This window comes from Tupaia chinensis, unplaced genomic scaffold (assembly GCF_000334495.1).
Source record: "Tupaia chinensis unplaced genomic scaffold, TupChi_1.0 Scaffold144255_1, whole genome shotgun sequence".
Lineage (NCBI taxonomy): Eukaryota > Metazoa > Chordata > Mammalia > Scandentia > Tupaiidae > Tupaia > Tupaia belangeri.
Window position 1 is genome coordinate 1,542,263 of NW_006204113.1, and position 15,339 is coordinate 1,557,601.

At 49.8% G+C, this 15,339-nt stretch overlaps 2 protein-coding genes and 1 pseudogene across 2 annotated transcripts in view; 1 reads left to right on the forward strand and 2 right to left on the reverse strand.

Moving 5' to 3' along the window:
• Positions 1-7,077: 7,077 nt before the first annotated feature.
• Positions 7,078-7,946, reverse strand: LOC102498212 (60S ribosomal protein L23a pseudogene; annotated as a pseudogene).
• Positions 7,947-11,203: 3,257 nt separating this feature from the next.
• On the forward strand, positions 11,204-14,454 carry ELOVL3 (ELOVL fatty acid elongase 3). The gene is made up of 4 exons (XM_027767403.1): positions 11,204-11,556; positions 12,370-12,501; positions 13,165-13,316; positions 13,535-14,454. The coding sequence occupies exons 1-4, from the start codon at positions 11,456-11,458 to the stop codon at positions 13,963-13,965; spliced, it is 816 nt and encodes a 271-aa protein (XP_027623204.1). The 5' UTR covers positions 11,204-11,455; the 3' UTR covers positions 13,966-14,454.
• Positions 14,455-14,887: 433 nt separating this feature from the next.
• PITX3 (paired like homeodomain 3) overlaps positions 14,888-15,339 on the reverse strand; it is a 1,627-nt gene continuing 1,175 nt past the window's right edge. The window contains exon 4 of the mRNA XM_027767397.1: positions 14,888-15,328. Within this exon, the coding sequence (XP_027623198.1) occupies positions 15,208-15,328 (121 nt within the window). The 3' untranslated portion in view covers positions 14,888-15,207. The remainder of the gene's footprint in view (positions 15,329-15,339) is intronic.

Genomic DNA, 15,339 nt, shown 5'->3' on the forward strand with positions numbered 1-15,339 from the left:
TGGATGCCCTATTTACCTTCTCGGTCAAACCAGACTGAAGGAAAGGAAGAGTTCAAGATGGGGATGAGCAGATGGTAGAATGGTTATATTACTGGACTCCCACGCAGTCGACTGTGGTTCAAGTCCCAGACCCAGTGGCTCGAAACTCACACTGGGAACATGAATGTGTGTGCCCAAAATCCTAAGAAGAGAATGGAGGAGGAGGGATTGAGGCGTGGTCATCACCCCTGGGTGTGTGTATGTGTGTGATTGCTCGCTTTCTGGTGATTTCTGTCTCTCTGGTGAGCACACGTGCCCTGTAGCAAAAATCTCTCTAAAAAAAGTTAAAGATGAACGCCAAGCCCAGCCACGGTGGCACAGCAGTGATTTAACTCTGCAGTGCTGGAAGCCATGTGGAAGGTCAAGATTTGGTCCCCTCCCTCCCTTTTTTTTTCAAGAGAGAGATTTGCCATAGGGCACATGTGCTCACTGGAGACAGAGACAGAGAGAGAGAAAGTGAAAACCGCCCCCCACACCTGGGGCAGGGCGATGGCCATGCCACAGTCCCTTCTCCTCCATTCTCCTCTCAGGATTTTGGGCACAACCCAGACGTATGTGCCTGGCGTGAGTTTCAAGCCTTTGGGTCTGAGACTCAAACCTCAGTCGACCATGTGGGAGTCCAGTGCCTTAACCACCACACCACCTACAGGCCCTGGTTCTCTGTTGACCCGCACATCCCAGGGGTGCATATGAATGCCCATGATCCTGCCTGACCAGAAAAGTCAAGGAAGGGGGAATGCAGCATGACACCTGTTGAGGCTGCTTCTATTTTTCTCTCTCTTTCATGAAAAAAAGAAAGAAACTTGGGACCAGCAGTTGGCATAATGGCTACATCACTGGACTCTCATGTAGTCGACCATGGTTTGAGTCCCAGACCCAGTGGCTTAAACTCACACCGGGTGCGTGTGTGTGTGTGCCCAAGATCCTGAGAGGAGAACGGAGGAGAAGGGATTGTGGCATGGCCATCCCCCCGGGAGGTGATTTCTCACTTTCTGTCCCTGTCCTTTTGACGAGCACACGTGCCCTATAGCAAAAACCTCTCCAAAAAGAAAGAAAGAAACTTAATTGTAAATAAATGAACCCCAGGTTTAAGCTTAGGAGCAGTGCCTGCTCCACGGAGAGCAGCCTGTGCAGGACACAGGACTCCGCACGCTGAAGTGCCCCGCGCTTGGCGTCAGACTCTGCCATTGCAAATCCTCCTTATGCCAGAGGGCACGTACATGCAACAGAAAGAGGAAAAGCACTCCTGGCAGTGAGGCATGCTCACGTCGCAAGCCTTTTTTCTCCATGTGTTCAGGATTTGGGGCGTGCACCCGCATGTGCCTGGCGTGTTTTTCAAGCCACTGGGGCTGGGATCCCAGCTGTGATTGGCCGTGTAGGATCCAGCTCCCTATCCACAGGACTTGACTGCTGAATTACGGGGCCAGCCCCTGAAATTTTTTTAAAATTATTTTTATTTTAACTTTATTTATTTATTTAAATGTGACCAGAGAGGGACAAAGTGAGAGAAAGAGAGAGAGAGAGAGAGAGGGAAAGTGAGAAAGCAAGCTGCCCGGTCTGACTTGAACCGTGGTGGGCTACGTGGGAGTCCAGGATTCAGACTGCTGTTGTCCAGCGCCTTAACCACCACACCACCGGCTGGCCATTGGTGTTTTTCTTTTATAGTTTCGTATTTCCCCTATTCTGGTAGACTCAAAATATCCTGTGATGTTAGTATTTAATTTAATCATTTGTTAACAAGTTGTTTCCAGTTCTCTATTATTTTTAAAAATATTTTAAATTCATTAATTAATTTTGGGGGGGTGGGGAGAGGTTTTTGCTCTAGGGCGCGTGTGCTAGACAGAGAAACAGTGAGACAGAACACGAGAAATCACTTCCCAGGGGGGATGGCCACACCGCATTTCCTTCTTTTCCATTCTCCTCTTGAGATCTTGGGCATGCATGTCCATGTGCCTGGGGTGAGTTTAAGCCACTGGATCCAGGACTCGAACTGCAATCAACTACGTGGGAGTCCAGTGATGTAGCCATTATGCCATCTGCCGGTCCCTATTTTAAAATTTTTTTAAAGGGAGATTTTTGCTACAGTGTGTGTGCACTCGCAAGAGACAGAGAGACAGAAAGCAGGAAATCGACCCTCAGAGAGATGGCCATGCTGCAATCCCCTCTTCTCCATTCTCCTCTCAGGATCTTGGGCACGCACGCACACGCACCTGGAGTGAGTTTTAAGCCACCAGGTCCAGGACTCTAATCACGGTCAACTACATGGGAGTCCAGTGATATAACCATTATGCCATCTGCTGGTACCAAATTCTCGACTATTTTAAGCCTCACTGCCATAAGTTCGTTTTCTATTTTTTTCGTTTTTGTTTTTTTTGTTTTGAATTTTTTGCCATAGGGCCTGTGTGCTCACTGGAGAGGAGACAGACAGACAGTGGGGGCAGGGGTTGGGAGGGATGGCCACCCGACAATCCCTTCTCCTCCATTCTCCTGAGACGACTTTGGGCACTCATGCACATGCGCCTGGCATGACTTTCAAGTCACAGGGTCCAGCACTTGAACCATGGTCAACCATGTGGGAGTCCAGTGCCATAACCACTACACCATCAGCTGGCCCCGACATAAGTATTTTAATACATAACAGATTTCGTTTCTTTTGGTTTATTTCACTGAGTTAAAGTCCTAGGTGACAGACACAGTCAAAGCATATCAGCTGGCTCTTGCTAAGTGTTACCTACATGTCTTTGCAGAAGAACTCTGTAAATGTGCCTGGCTACTACCCCGGTGTGAATGTCCCTGTTTCCAAAGCTTTGCCCAGCGTCGGGTGTTTAATTTTTGCTCGGCTTAATGACTGTTAATCAGGTCCATATTATACCTACAGTCTTTAATTTGCATTTTCTTAATTACTAAGGAAGTTGAGTCCTTTTCTTCGTGCATGTTTATTGCTTGCATTTCCTCTTAGGTGCCTATTCAGCTCAAAGCAACAGGCATATTTTGTGCGCCCACCATGTGCTCGAGGATAAGTGACCTACTGAAAATGAACACTGGGGATAAGGTAGGGGAGACAGGTTAGCCAGCATATAATACACATGATTAACTGTGCTCCACAGGTAGACGCACAGTACTGGCAGGAAACTTGGGCAAAGTTCTCTGGGTGGAAGACAAAGAGGAAGGGTTTGGGAGCCAGCAGGTGATGTAGTGGTTAAAGCACTGGACTCCCACGCGGCTGACTGCAATTTCAGTCCCGGACCTGGCGACTTGAAACTCATTCCAGGTACATGTGTGTGCATGCCCAAAATCTCAGGAGGAGAATGAAGGAGAAGAGATTAAGACATGGCCATCTCCCCTGGGGATGATTTCTCACTTTCTCTCTTACTGTCTCTGTCTCTCTCCTTTCCAGTGAGTGCACATGCTCTATGGCAAAAAACCTTTTGAAAAAAGAAGGAAGGGGTTGACCCTGACTGAAGTATGTTAGGTTTTCAGGAAAGTCATGAGGTTTTTTTTTTGTTTTTCCATGCAAAAAATGTATCATGACTTTTCCCGATGACCCAATATGTTATAGATTAGTTTTTTGCAAGGCAAGTAACTTTAGAGCTAGAGCCAAACAATGGGTAAGATTTGTCTAGTGAGGAGAAGACGTGCGGGGAGCGGGCGTTGTGCGGGGTGAAACAGGGTAGGTGTGTGGAGTTCTTGCTCTTCCGTTACGGCTGACATGTAAACGCCTGGGCTGAGCAGTGGTGGACATTAGTCGGAAAGGAACGGTCAGAGATAAACTCAGGAATCTGATCTTTGTCCTGAAAATCTTGCTGTTGTTCTTAAAAAGGAATAACATGAGTTGATGTGTGTTTTAGAAACATCTTTCTTGGGGATGGGCCCAGCAGGTGGTGTGTTGGTTAAGGAACTGGACTTTCCTATGTGGGCCAACCATGGTTCGAGGCCCAGACCAGATGACTTATTTTCTCACTTTCCCTTTCTGGGTGTCCCTCTCTAGTCAAAATAAAATAAATGAGTGAATAAATAAGGTTAAAAAATAATTCTTAAAAAAAGAAAAGAAAACAAGCATCTTTCTTGGGGCTAGCCAGTGGTGTGGTCGTTGAGGCAGCTAGATCCCTCATGGCTGACTGCACAGTTTGAGTCCTGGAACCAGTGGCCCAAGCCAGGGTTAAAGCACTGGACTCCCACGCGGCTGACTGCAATTTCAGTGTGTACACACATGCCCAAAGTTCCTAGAAGAGAATGAAGAAGAGATTTTGGCATGGCCATCCCTCGGGGGAGGGAGGGATTTCTCAATTTCTTTCTCTCTCTCTGTCTCTTTCTGGGGAGCATATGTGCCCCATAGCAAAAACAAACAAGAAAAAAACGCCTTTCTGGGGGCTGGATGGTAATGCCGTGGTAAAACGCAACACTCCACAAGTCCTGTCCACATGGGACAGTTCCAGGACTGTGTCTGGAGATCCCTGAGTACACTGGGCACTCATGTACCCATGATCTGGACCGGCTGAGGCTGGGCTGGATCACGGCATCGGGACCCTGTTGGAGGTGCTCGCTCTTTCTCTCTATGCTCATGAAATAAACTTCAAGACAAAACAGCTCTTTCTGGCAACAAATAAGTGGTAGATTTGGAGACGCTGGAGCTCATGAAATAAGCCTGTTTGTGTCCTTGAACATTCACCCATAGGTCAGAGATAGAACTACAAACAAACGTTTTATACAGTGGGACATTAACCCTTTACTTACCCTACTTAAAACAATATTCCCATTTCATTGGCTTCCTTTTCTAAGTTTTTTAAATTGTGCCAAAATACTCGTAACATAAAATTGACTGTCTTAATTATTTAAGCATACAGTTCAGAAATGCTGAATATATATTCACATTGTTCTACAACTATTCTCCAGATTACGGCTTTCCTTTTAACTTAATTTAGTTGAATTTCATTAATAAGAAGCTGAAATTTAAACTGACCGAATGTCACATTTTTGGAAATACTGAGATTTGCTCAATGCTTTACGTTATGTAATGCTCTTTAACATATATGACTCGGGGGGCCAGCAGATGGTGTTGCAGTTATGTCTGGTCTGGACTCCCATATGGCTGACTATGGTTTGAGTCCTGGACCTGGTGGCTTGAAAATCACTCCGGGTAGGACCAGCAGAAGGTGTAATGGTTAAGTTACTGGACTCCCACATAGCTGACCATGGTTTAAGTCCTGGAACTGGTGGTTTAAAACTCAGGTTGGCCATGAGTGCGTGCATGCCCAAAATCTCAAAGAGTAGCATAGAAGAAAAGAAATTGCAACATGGCCATCCCCCTGGGGGGTGACTCTTTGCTTTCTGTCTCTTTGTCTCTCTAGCGAATGCATGTGCCCAAAAATTTCTCTAAAAAAATAAAGAAAAAAGAAAATGATGAGGGCCTGGCAGGTGGCATAATGGTTAAGGACGCCAGACTCTCACATGTCTGACCATGGTTCGGACCTGGCAGACTGCTTTCTCTCTCTCTCCCCCTCTCTCTCTCTCTCACTCTGTCTCTCTCTGGTCAGATTCAAATAAATATTTTTAAAAAGTTAAATAAAATAATTCTAAAAAAAAATAAAATAAAATCATGCTAGGTACATGTGTATGAGTGCCAAGATCCTGAGAGGAGAATGGAGAAGGGATTGTGGTATGGCCATCTCCCCTGGGGGGGGGTAGTCTCTTACTTCCCCTCTCACTGTCTCTGTCTACATCTCTCTCTGCTGAGTGCATGTGCCCTAAGGCAAAAACTTCTTTTTTTTTTTTTTTTTGAGAGATTTTCACTGTAGGGCGCGTGCGCTCACCAGACAGACAGAGAGAGACATAGAGACAGAAAACGAGAAATCACCCCCCAGGGGGGATGGTCACGCCGCAATCCCTTCTCCTCCATTCTCCTCTCGGGATCTTGGGCATGCACGCACACGCACCCAGCGTGAGTTTTAAGGCACCGGGTTCGGGACACGAACCGCAGTCGACTACGTGGGAGTCCAGCGACATAGCCATTACGCTAACTGCTGGTTCCCAGGCAAAAACTTCTTTATAAAAGTAAATAAATAAATAATATATATGACTTCATTTTTATCCTTACAGGCCTCATCTGACATGAATATTTTGTCCATTTAATTGATGAGAAAGCTGAGGCCAAGAGACGTTTGAGGCACGTTACCCAGGTTTACCTAGCGAGTAAGTGGCGGGTACAGAATTTGAACAGAGAACTCTGGTGACCATGCTACCTCTATAAGAAATGGTAGGACTTTTGTGTCTGAGGGAGAAATAAAGCACGATTTATATTTTCTAGTCTGGGAAATTACATAAATGGTGGATGGGAAGAACAGCCTACTTTGGAAGAAGATAAATTATTTGGGGTGTGTGTGTGTGTGTGTGTGCGTGTGTGTGTTTTGAGAGATATTTTTTGTTATAGGGAGCGTAGAAAGTGAGAAACCATCTCGTGGGGGGGATGGCCACACTGCGATCCCTTCTCCACTCTCCTCTCGGGATTTTGGGCATGCATGCACACGTGCCCGGTGTGAGTTTCAAGCTGCTGAGTCCGGGACTTGAACCATGGTCGACTACGTGGGAGTCCAGTGACATAACCATTATGCCATCTGCTAGTCCCTTTGGTGTGTGTCTTTCCTGAGGACGCTAACACAACCTACTGGTAGAGATAGATGCCCAACAGGCAGTTGGAAATGGAAAGCTGGGCTCAGAATTCTGACATGGCAGGCAGCTTTTTGGCAAGAGTGATTGGTGTTTCATAAACTTCCAAAGTCATGCCTTGAGCAATTTATCTGCTCATACCAGCCCATACTCACCACTTCTTCCCTGTCCTGAGGCTTCAGGAGGCCCATGAGGGGAAAAAGCAAGCGATGACAGCACAAAGGTCAAGCTTAGAGTGCTCATCCTGAAGAAACCGAGTGTCATGTAGCCTTGCAGGCTGAGGATTTCATTCACTTGGTCATTCGTGCAACAAATGTTACCTGAGTAGCTGCGACGTGGCCAGTGTTAGGAAAATATGTTGAGAGTTCATGGGGCTCAAGGACCACTAGAGGAAACAAGCATTGGTCAAGAATCACAAAAATAGGGATCAGTGGTTGGTGTAATGTCTATGTCGCTGGACTCCCACGTAGTCGACTGCGGTTGGAGGCCCAGACCTGGGGGCTTAATCTCACACCTGGCATGTGTGCATGTGTGCCCAAGATCCCGAGAGAAGAATGGTGGAGAAGGGATTGCGGTGTGGCCATCCTCCCTGGGGGGTGATTTCTCGCTTTCTGTCTCTCTGTCTCTGTCTTTCTGGCGAGCACACATGCCCTATAGTAAAAACCTCTCCAAACAAAAAAAAAAAAAAAAAAAGAAAGAAAGGAAGAATCACAAAAATAACTAAGTGTAAACTCGTTGAAAGAACGAGCATCATGGTGTGAGAGCAGTTGGTACTCGGTATAGACTATCTGGATTTGGTTGGCAACGTCCAAAGCATCAGAATCAGGAGCCAGTCGCACGTATGCCTTCTGCTCTCGGTCAGGCCCGATTAGGGTGTTGACCCCAGCCACGTCAATATCACAGAGCTTCTTCACAGCCTGTGTGCTCTGGTGCTTGCTGGCCTTGGCATCCGCAGTGACCACCAGCATGCTGTTGTCTTCTGTCTTCTTCATGGCAGACTCGGTGGTCCGGGTACTTGATGGCGCTGTGGTCAAGCTCGCTCCTCCTGGGGGCGCTCTTCCCAGGGTATTTGGGCTGCCCCCAGAGCCGCTGTCATGGGCCTCCAGAAGGCGAGTGATGTGCTGGTCTTTCTTTGTGGCCGCAGTCGCCTTTCAGCAGTGCCTTCTGGGCCTTCCAAACCTTTGCTTTGGCTTCAGCTTTGGGAGTGCAAGGGCAGGGGCTTCCTTCTTGTCTTTTGGGGCCATCTTGGTGAAACGTTAGATGGTGTTATTTTTATATTCTTTCACTTACTCATTCATTAATCAAACATACGTTGATCACCCTTTCAGTGTCAGGCTATGTAGGAACCAAGTGGGAGCCAATGAAGGACCTCCCACCCCCCCATCTTTTGCCATAGGATGCATGTGCAAATGTACTCATCAGAGAGAAACAGATACAGGGAGAGAGGGAAAATGAGAAGTCATTCCCCAAGGGAGATGGCCACGCTACAATCCATTCTCCTCCTGGCATTTTGGCCACATGTGAACACATGCCCAGTATGTTTTTCAGGTCACAGAATCCGAGACTTGAACTGCAAAGTGGGTCATGTGGGATCCAACTCCTTAACGTCCATGCCACCTGCTGGTCCCCACTGAAGGGCTTTAAGCAGGAAAGCAGCACGGTCAAATTAGGGTTTAGACTTGTCTTCTGGATAAGAGGAGAGAACTTAGTGGTTTTCAAAGTATGGTTGGGGAGACAGCAGATGGCATAATGGTTACATCACTGGACTCCCATGTAGTCAACAAGGTTCGAGTCCTGGACCTGGTGACTTCTCACGCTAGGTGCATGTACATGTGTGCCCCAAATCCCTAGAGGAGAATGGAGGAGAAGGGACTGCAGCTTGGCCACCCCCCCACCCCGGGGGGTATTGCTTTCTATCTCTCTGTCTCTCAAGGGAGTGCACGCAGCCTATAGCAAAAATCTATTAAAAAAAAAAGTATGGTTGGGACTACGTATCTCTAGGGTTAGGGATCAGGAATTGAACCATCAGCCAAATTTGGGGCCGTTCCTTATTACAGCAGTTAATGAGAGAAGCAGTAGAGAAGGAGGTGATGCAACCAGGTGAGGTGATTATGGGGCTGTAGTAACCAGGTGAGAGGTGACGACCTGCAGAGCTGAAGGAATGCACTTTCAGGTCATTTAGATGGCACAGGCAGGACTTCAGAGGCTGAGGTTCAGGAGGAAGAGCAGGTTCCAACCTGGATGCTCTGGTTCCAGAGCCTATGGGCTCCACTGCCATTACCATGTATTTCTACATCTTAATTTTAAATACTTCCTATAACACTTGCTTTGCAAATCTACATCTGGACTCAGACTTCCCTCAAAACTTGTATAAGGAGACTCAAAAAGTTCTTGGAAAAGTTGAAATAAAGTATGGGTTTATTGCTCAAAAACAGTTTGAGGGGACAGCAGGTGGCGTGGTGGCTAAGGGTGCTGGACTCCCACATGGCCGCCTGTGGTTTGAGTCTTGGACCTGGTGGCTTGCTTTCTCACTTCCCCACACATACTCACTCTGTCTCTCTCTGGTCAAAAAAATTTTTTTGAGAGATTTTTGCTATAGGGTGCATGCACTCATCAGTAAGACAGATAGAGACAGAGAGACAGAAAGCAAGAAATCACCCCCAGGGGGGATGGCCACGCTGCAATCCCTTCTCCTCCATTTTCCTCTCGGGATCCTGGGCACGCATGCACACGTGCCCCGCGTGAGTTGAAGCCATCAGGTCCGAGACTTGAACCGCTGTCGACTACATGAAAGTCCAGCTACGTAGCTTATACCATCTGCTGTTCCCAAAGAGAAGATAAGGTTTTTTTTTTTTTTTTTTTTTTTAGAATTATTTAACTGTATGTATTTATTTACTTATTTAAATTTGACCAGAGGGACAGAGTGAGTGTGTGTGGGGGGGAGTGAGAAGGCAAGCCACCAGGTCCAGGACTTGAACTGTAGTAGGCCATGTGGGAGTCCAACACCCTTAACCACCATGCCACCTGCTGACTCCCCTCTCTGGTCAAATTTAAATAAATAGATAGAGTTAAATAAACTAACTCTAAAAATAACATTTTGAAATCTTTTATTTATTTATTTATCATTATTATTTCAATTTGCTTTAGGGAGTGTGTGCTCACCAGATGGGGTGGGAGGGAGTGAGAAAACAATCTACCAGGTCCAGGAGTCCAGTGTCTCAACCACCACATCACCAGCTGTTTCCCGAAATCTTTATTTATTTATCTTTATAGGCCAGAGACTGAGAAAGAGAGAGGCTCCTCCTAGGGGGATGGCCATGTAGCAATCCCTTCTCCTCCATTCTCCTGAACTCATGCACACTTGCCCAGTGCTTTTTTTCAGTTCTGGGACTTGAACTGTGCCATTGGCCATATGGGATTCAACAACTTTAACCACCACACCACTAGCTGGCTCCAGCCTTGAAAGTTTTTTTTGTTTGTTTGTTTTGTTTTGAGAGGTTTTTGCTATAGGGTGTGTGTGCTCGCCAGAAAGACAGAGAGAGACAGAAAACGAGAAATCACCCCTCAGGGGGGATGGCCACGCTGCAATCCCTTCTCCTCTACTCTCCTCTCTGGGATCTTGGGCATGCATGCACATGCGACCGGCCTAAATTTAAGCTACCGTGTCAGGGACTCGAACCATGGTCAACTACATAGGAGTCCAGTGACATAGCCATTATACCAACTGCTGGTCCCCAGCCTTAAAAGTTTTAAGCAAGTCTTTCTTTGGGACTGGGTATACAGGCAAAGAAATAGACTTGATAAGACAAGCACAGACTAGGGAGAAAAATGGAGGTCATGGAGCATCTCTGCCTCCTAAGGAGGCTTCTCAGGAAACCTAAAGACAATAATCCCAGAAGCCCAGAGGGTGACCTCGTTTCTTCTGCAAGGTTATTACTGGGTGTCAGAGGAGAACCAGGAATTCAGGAAACTGTAAAGTGACCACAAACATCAGCACCAACAATCTCAACAATAACATTCATTAATATTCATCTCCTTCCCACCCACAACCGCAGACCCCAAGCTAGGCGGTGGAAGGGACTTCAGGAGAAGCTCTTCGTTGACCGGGTTAGTCCCAGGATCTCTAGGAACCTGGAAACTAACGCCCTCATCGCTGGTTGAGGTCATCTGAGGCTGACATCTCCACTCTCTCCTCACTACCAGGCAGGTAGGGACTAAAACGAACTAAGGCAAAGGCAACGGAAGGCATTGCCAGGGTCAGGCTGACCTGCTGGGGCACCCCGCAAGGCCGCGAAGGCTCAGACACTCACACCACGATGGAGCACTGGGGGAGGAGAGGGTGGGGAAGTGGGCGGGATGAGGACCTACGACAGGATTTGGGGCGGGGCATGAGAGGCGCCTTGGGCGGTGCCCTTACGGATGACCAATCAGAGGGCGGAACACAGCCCAGAAGCGGGACAGGGGCGTGTCTGGTGGAGATTGGATAGCGGCCGCGCGCAGAGTGTGGGCGGCGCGCCACCGCGACCCGCGGCTTTGCAATTCTGTGTTATATATACCGCAGTGACCAAGGTGGTGCGAGCCGGCTGGACTGCTGGGTTACGCACATGCCTGGATCTGACGCCCTCCTCGCCTAGCCCAGAAGTTCCTTTGTCCTTGGGTCTGTTGCGTCTCGCCCCGAGGTTCACTCCATCCTCGGTAACCCAGCCTCTCACCCAGCTCCCCAAGCTCTGGACCTCGGCGTCTGCAGAACGAAATGGTCACGCCCATGAATGTATCATACGAAGTGGAGCAGCTGTTCCAGCCCTATAACTTCGAGCTTTTGCGGGACATGAGGCCCTTTTTGGAAGAGTACTGGTGAGACTCGGGAAGAGGGATGAACGATGCCAGGGTCCCGATCCTGCTGACTGCTCTAGGGGGCAGACTGGGAAAGGACACTAAATGCCTGCAATGATAATCGAAGATGCCGGACTCCCCAGTCCTGGCCCCTCAACACCGCTGTCCAAGGTGCGGGCAATGAAGCACCTCAAAGAGATTCAAGTGGAGAGGGAGAAAGCTGAGAGAAGAGGATGTGGGGAGGGATTTGGGACCAGGCAGAAGCCAGGGAGAAAGTGTAGTGAGAACTGGTGGTGAGGAGTGAGCTTGCTCTCAGTCCCTGCTAGGCGATTCTCTCCTGTGGCTGCGTGCCGGCCCCTGGCTGCCTAGTGCTGGTGCGGGGCGACAACCTGCCCTTCACAGTGAAGGCTCCATCCTTCCTGGGTGGAGGAGGAGGCAAATGCTTCCAGCCTTTTCCCAGGCTCTCGGGCTTTGTCTGTGGGCTGACTCTGCGTTCCAGCCAATTTGCTATGACCCAACCAGGCAGAAACTCTTGCCACATTCTTACACCAGAGCCCTGGGTCGGTTCTGGGCACAGGCCAGACAGCTGCCATCTAGCCCCATCCCCACCGAGGAATAATCACAGAAACATCGACAGAGGCCCGCCCTGTGCTGGGTGCTGGGTGTACAACAGCTCTGCCTGGAGCGCTGCTGTCTTCACAAAGCTCAGGGTTAAGTTCGTTTTCCCATGTCACATAGCTGGGACTCCAACTCAGCACTTGCCTGGAGAGAGGAGTGGGCATGCCTCTAGCCAGCACCCACCACAGCCCATCCTCTCTGCCTTCTGCCTGCCAGGGCAACCTCATTCCTCATAGCACTGATCTACCTGCTGCTCACCTTTGTGGGGCACAGCTACATGAAGGCACGGAAGGGCTTCAGCCTGCAGGGGCCTCTCATCCTCTGGTCCTTCTGCCTTGCGGCCTTCAGGTAAGATGCCCTCCACACATCCCCTGCTGTTTGGGAGACCTTAGACGTCCCTTCTGTCCCTTACAACTTTCCAGAAACCTCGTTGGCATCCACCCCCGCGGGGCCCCCTAAGTTGCCTCGTAGCACTCTCCTGATCCCATTCTTTAGGCTTTAGCTCCGCTCCCAGCTTCCAGCTCGTCCCACATGCCCCCTTTTCCTTCTGCCCTAGATTCCAGCCTGCAGGTCTCTACTTCATCCCTCAGGTGTTCATGGAGTCTGTACTTCCAACAAATTTCTCCAACCTCGAATACTCTCGACTCCTAACACCCTCTCCCAAGACCTCCCAGTAACTTCCCCAGCCCCTCCTTCCTGTGTTTTCTCCCCTATACCTTTAATCATTCCACCCTTCCATTCATTTCTTCCTGGGCTCCTACCCCATCCCAAGAACCCCTAACTCAGCTTTCATTTATAACTTCCTGCATTTCCTTGTATTTTCCCAGCTCCCCTCCTGAAGTCTACTTGCGGCTCTAGCAGATGGGCTCGAGGGTCTCAGAAGCTGTGACCCATCTCTCCTGGAAGGGTGGGAAGGTGTGGAGCTTGGACTTGCGACCTGGCCAGGCCAGGGGAAAGGGTGGACTGGTACCTGGGGATGACCTGACACCTTTTTCCTCTGTCCCATTTCAGTATCCTGGGTACACTGAGGACGTGGGGCTATATGGGGACAGTGATACTTACGGGAGGCCTAAAGCAAACTGTGTGCTTCTCTCCCTTCATCGACAATTCCATCGTCAAATTCTGGTCCTGCCTCTTTGTTCTCAGCAAGGTCATTGAACTCGGTGAGTGGCAAGGCTTTGTCTCTCTGGCACCCTGTGATCTGTACCCTTCCTCAGCCATCACATAGAGGGATTTTCCCCTCTCCCTGGGTCCTAAAAACACCTCTCACCCAAGCCCCTCTTTAGATTCTCTGCCTCGAAGCCCCGCCCCGCGAATCCTCCTGTGCCCCACACCCAGCGAAGCGCAGTATGCCAGCTCAGCTCTGACTCCCCATCCCCAGGAGACACGGCCTTCATCATCCTGCGCAAGCGGCCGCTCATCTTCATACACTGGTACCACCACAGCACAGTGCTGGTGTACACCTGCTTCGGGTACAAGACCCGAGTCCCTGCGGGAGGCTGGTTCATGACCATGAACTTCGGCGTGCACGCCATCATGTACACCTACTACACGCTGAGGGCTGCCAAAGTGAAGTCCCCCAGGTTTCTTCCCATGCTCATCACCAGCCTCCAGATCCTGCAGATGGTCATGGGAGCCGTCGTCAGCATCCTGACTTACATCTGGAGGCAGGAACAGGGATGCCACACCACGACCGTGGAACACTCCTTTTGGTCGTCCATCTTGTATACGACCTATTTCATCCTTTTTGCCCATTTCTTCCGCCAAACCTACATCAGGCCCAAGGTCAGAGCGAAGACGAAGAGCCAGTGAAGGGTTGGAGAGAAAGGCTGAGCCTGACTCCCTTTTCCCCAGAGCATTAAGGAGCTGAGCTACGGTTTGGGAGAAAGACCTGGGTGTTTTACTTGCATGGTTTCCCCATGGGTTGTGTGCCCCCAGATGGCGGGAAGTTGTGATTGACAAGAAGTGTCAGCCCTGGAATGGGGGCTACTTTAATGGTACTGTTTTTAAGGAGAAGGCTAAGCAGGCCCTGGGTTGGGAGTGATTGAGAAGAGTCCCCCAAACTGAGTTATTTATATTTCTACCCAGAAATATTTCTTCTTACTGCTCTATTTTTTTTAAATTAAAGACTTCAGCTGTATTTTGGGGGACTTAGGAGAACAAGGGGACTGGTGTGGTGAGAGAGCTGCTGGCAGTGGGCTGTTCAGGAGGTGGGGAGCTGGGGTGTGTGGAAGTGTGAGAGGCACACACACAGACACTCAATAAGGATCCTAGGTCTGGAAGGCACTTAATAAATGTCTGTTACAGACTAGAATTTTATTGCTGTTAGAGGTCCAAGCCCCTCATCGCAACAGTGAGAAACAGGTGCAGAAAGGCGGAGTAACTTATCTAAAGTCACAGGCTTCCTAAGTTGCAGAATTGACACCTGTAAGAAAGCGTTGGCGACCACACCTGCCGTCTATCCTCCGTAAGGCCACGAGGTGGCGCTGCCGCACCAGCTTTGACAGAGGCCAGCCAACTGGCTGGTTCCCAAGCCCCGCGCACACACGGCCGCGTGCACCCCTTTGCTCCAGAAATCCTCGAAGTTCCCCATCCTGGAGTCGAGGGGTGGGTGGGATTGAAGCCCTAGATGCTCGGACCCTCACCGTGCTCTTGTTCCAGTTCTCCTTCCGACATTGGGGGAGGATGAAGGGAAGAGGGCTCAACCGCAACTCGGAATCACCAGGCCTTTGGCAGTCCGCGCATGTTTATTTCATTTATCTTTGAAAACGGGGGTGGGAGAGTCTGGAGAAGGCGGGATGGGCCAAGGGTGAGTTGGCCCCCGGGGAGCTGGTCCCTGTTCCTGGCCTTAGTCCCAGGGGCGCGTTCTGTGTGTAGGGCCCAGTCCACCCCTCCGGGTTGGGAGGAGAAGGCCCTCTCCTGAGCCGGCTGCCCCCCAGTGGCCCAAGCACCCCTCTCCGACCCTGGGCGGGGGCAAGCCAGTGGTGAGAACCCCAGTCCGGGGAGGCCGTGAGCTATCCCCCCTGCCCTCGGGGAAGATCCACGGCCGGCCGCTCATACAGGCCGCTCCACGGCGTACTGGCACGGACTGAGGTTGGCGGCGGGGGGCGGCCCGGGCACGGCGGGGTAGCTGAACGAGGCGTGCTGTTTGGCCTTGAGCCGCAGGCTGGCCAGACTCGAGTTACA

What these genes read in the sequence shown, in the direction of transcription:
- ELOVL3 (XM_027767403.1), top strand. Translation starts at nt 11,456, where the DNA reads ATGGTCACGCCCATGAATGTATCATACGAAGTGGAGCAGCTGTTCCAG. An exon ending in CCCTTTTTGGAAGAGTACTG is followed by an intron (nt 11,557 to 12,369) that starts GTGAGACTCGGG and finishes TCTGCCTGCCAG; the next exon opens with GGCAACCTCATTCCTCATAG. An exon ending in TTCTGCCTTGCGGCCTTCAG is followed by an intron (nt 12,502 to 13,164) that starts GTAAGATGCCCT and finishes GTCCCATTTCAG; the next exon opens with TATCCTGGGTACACTGAGGA.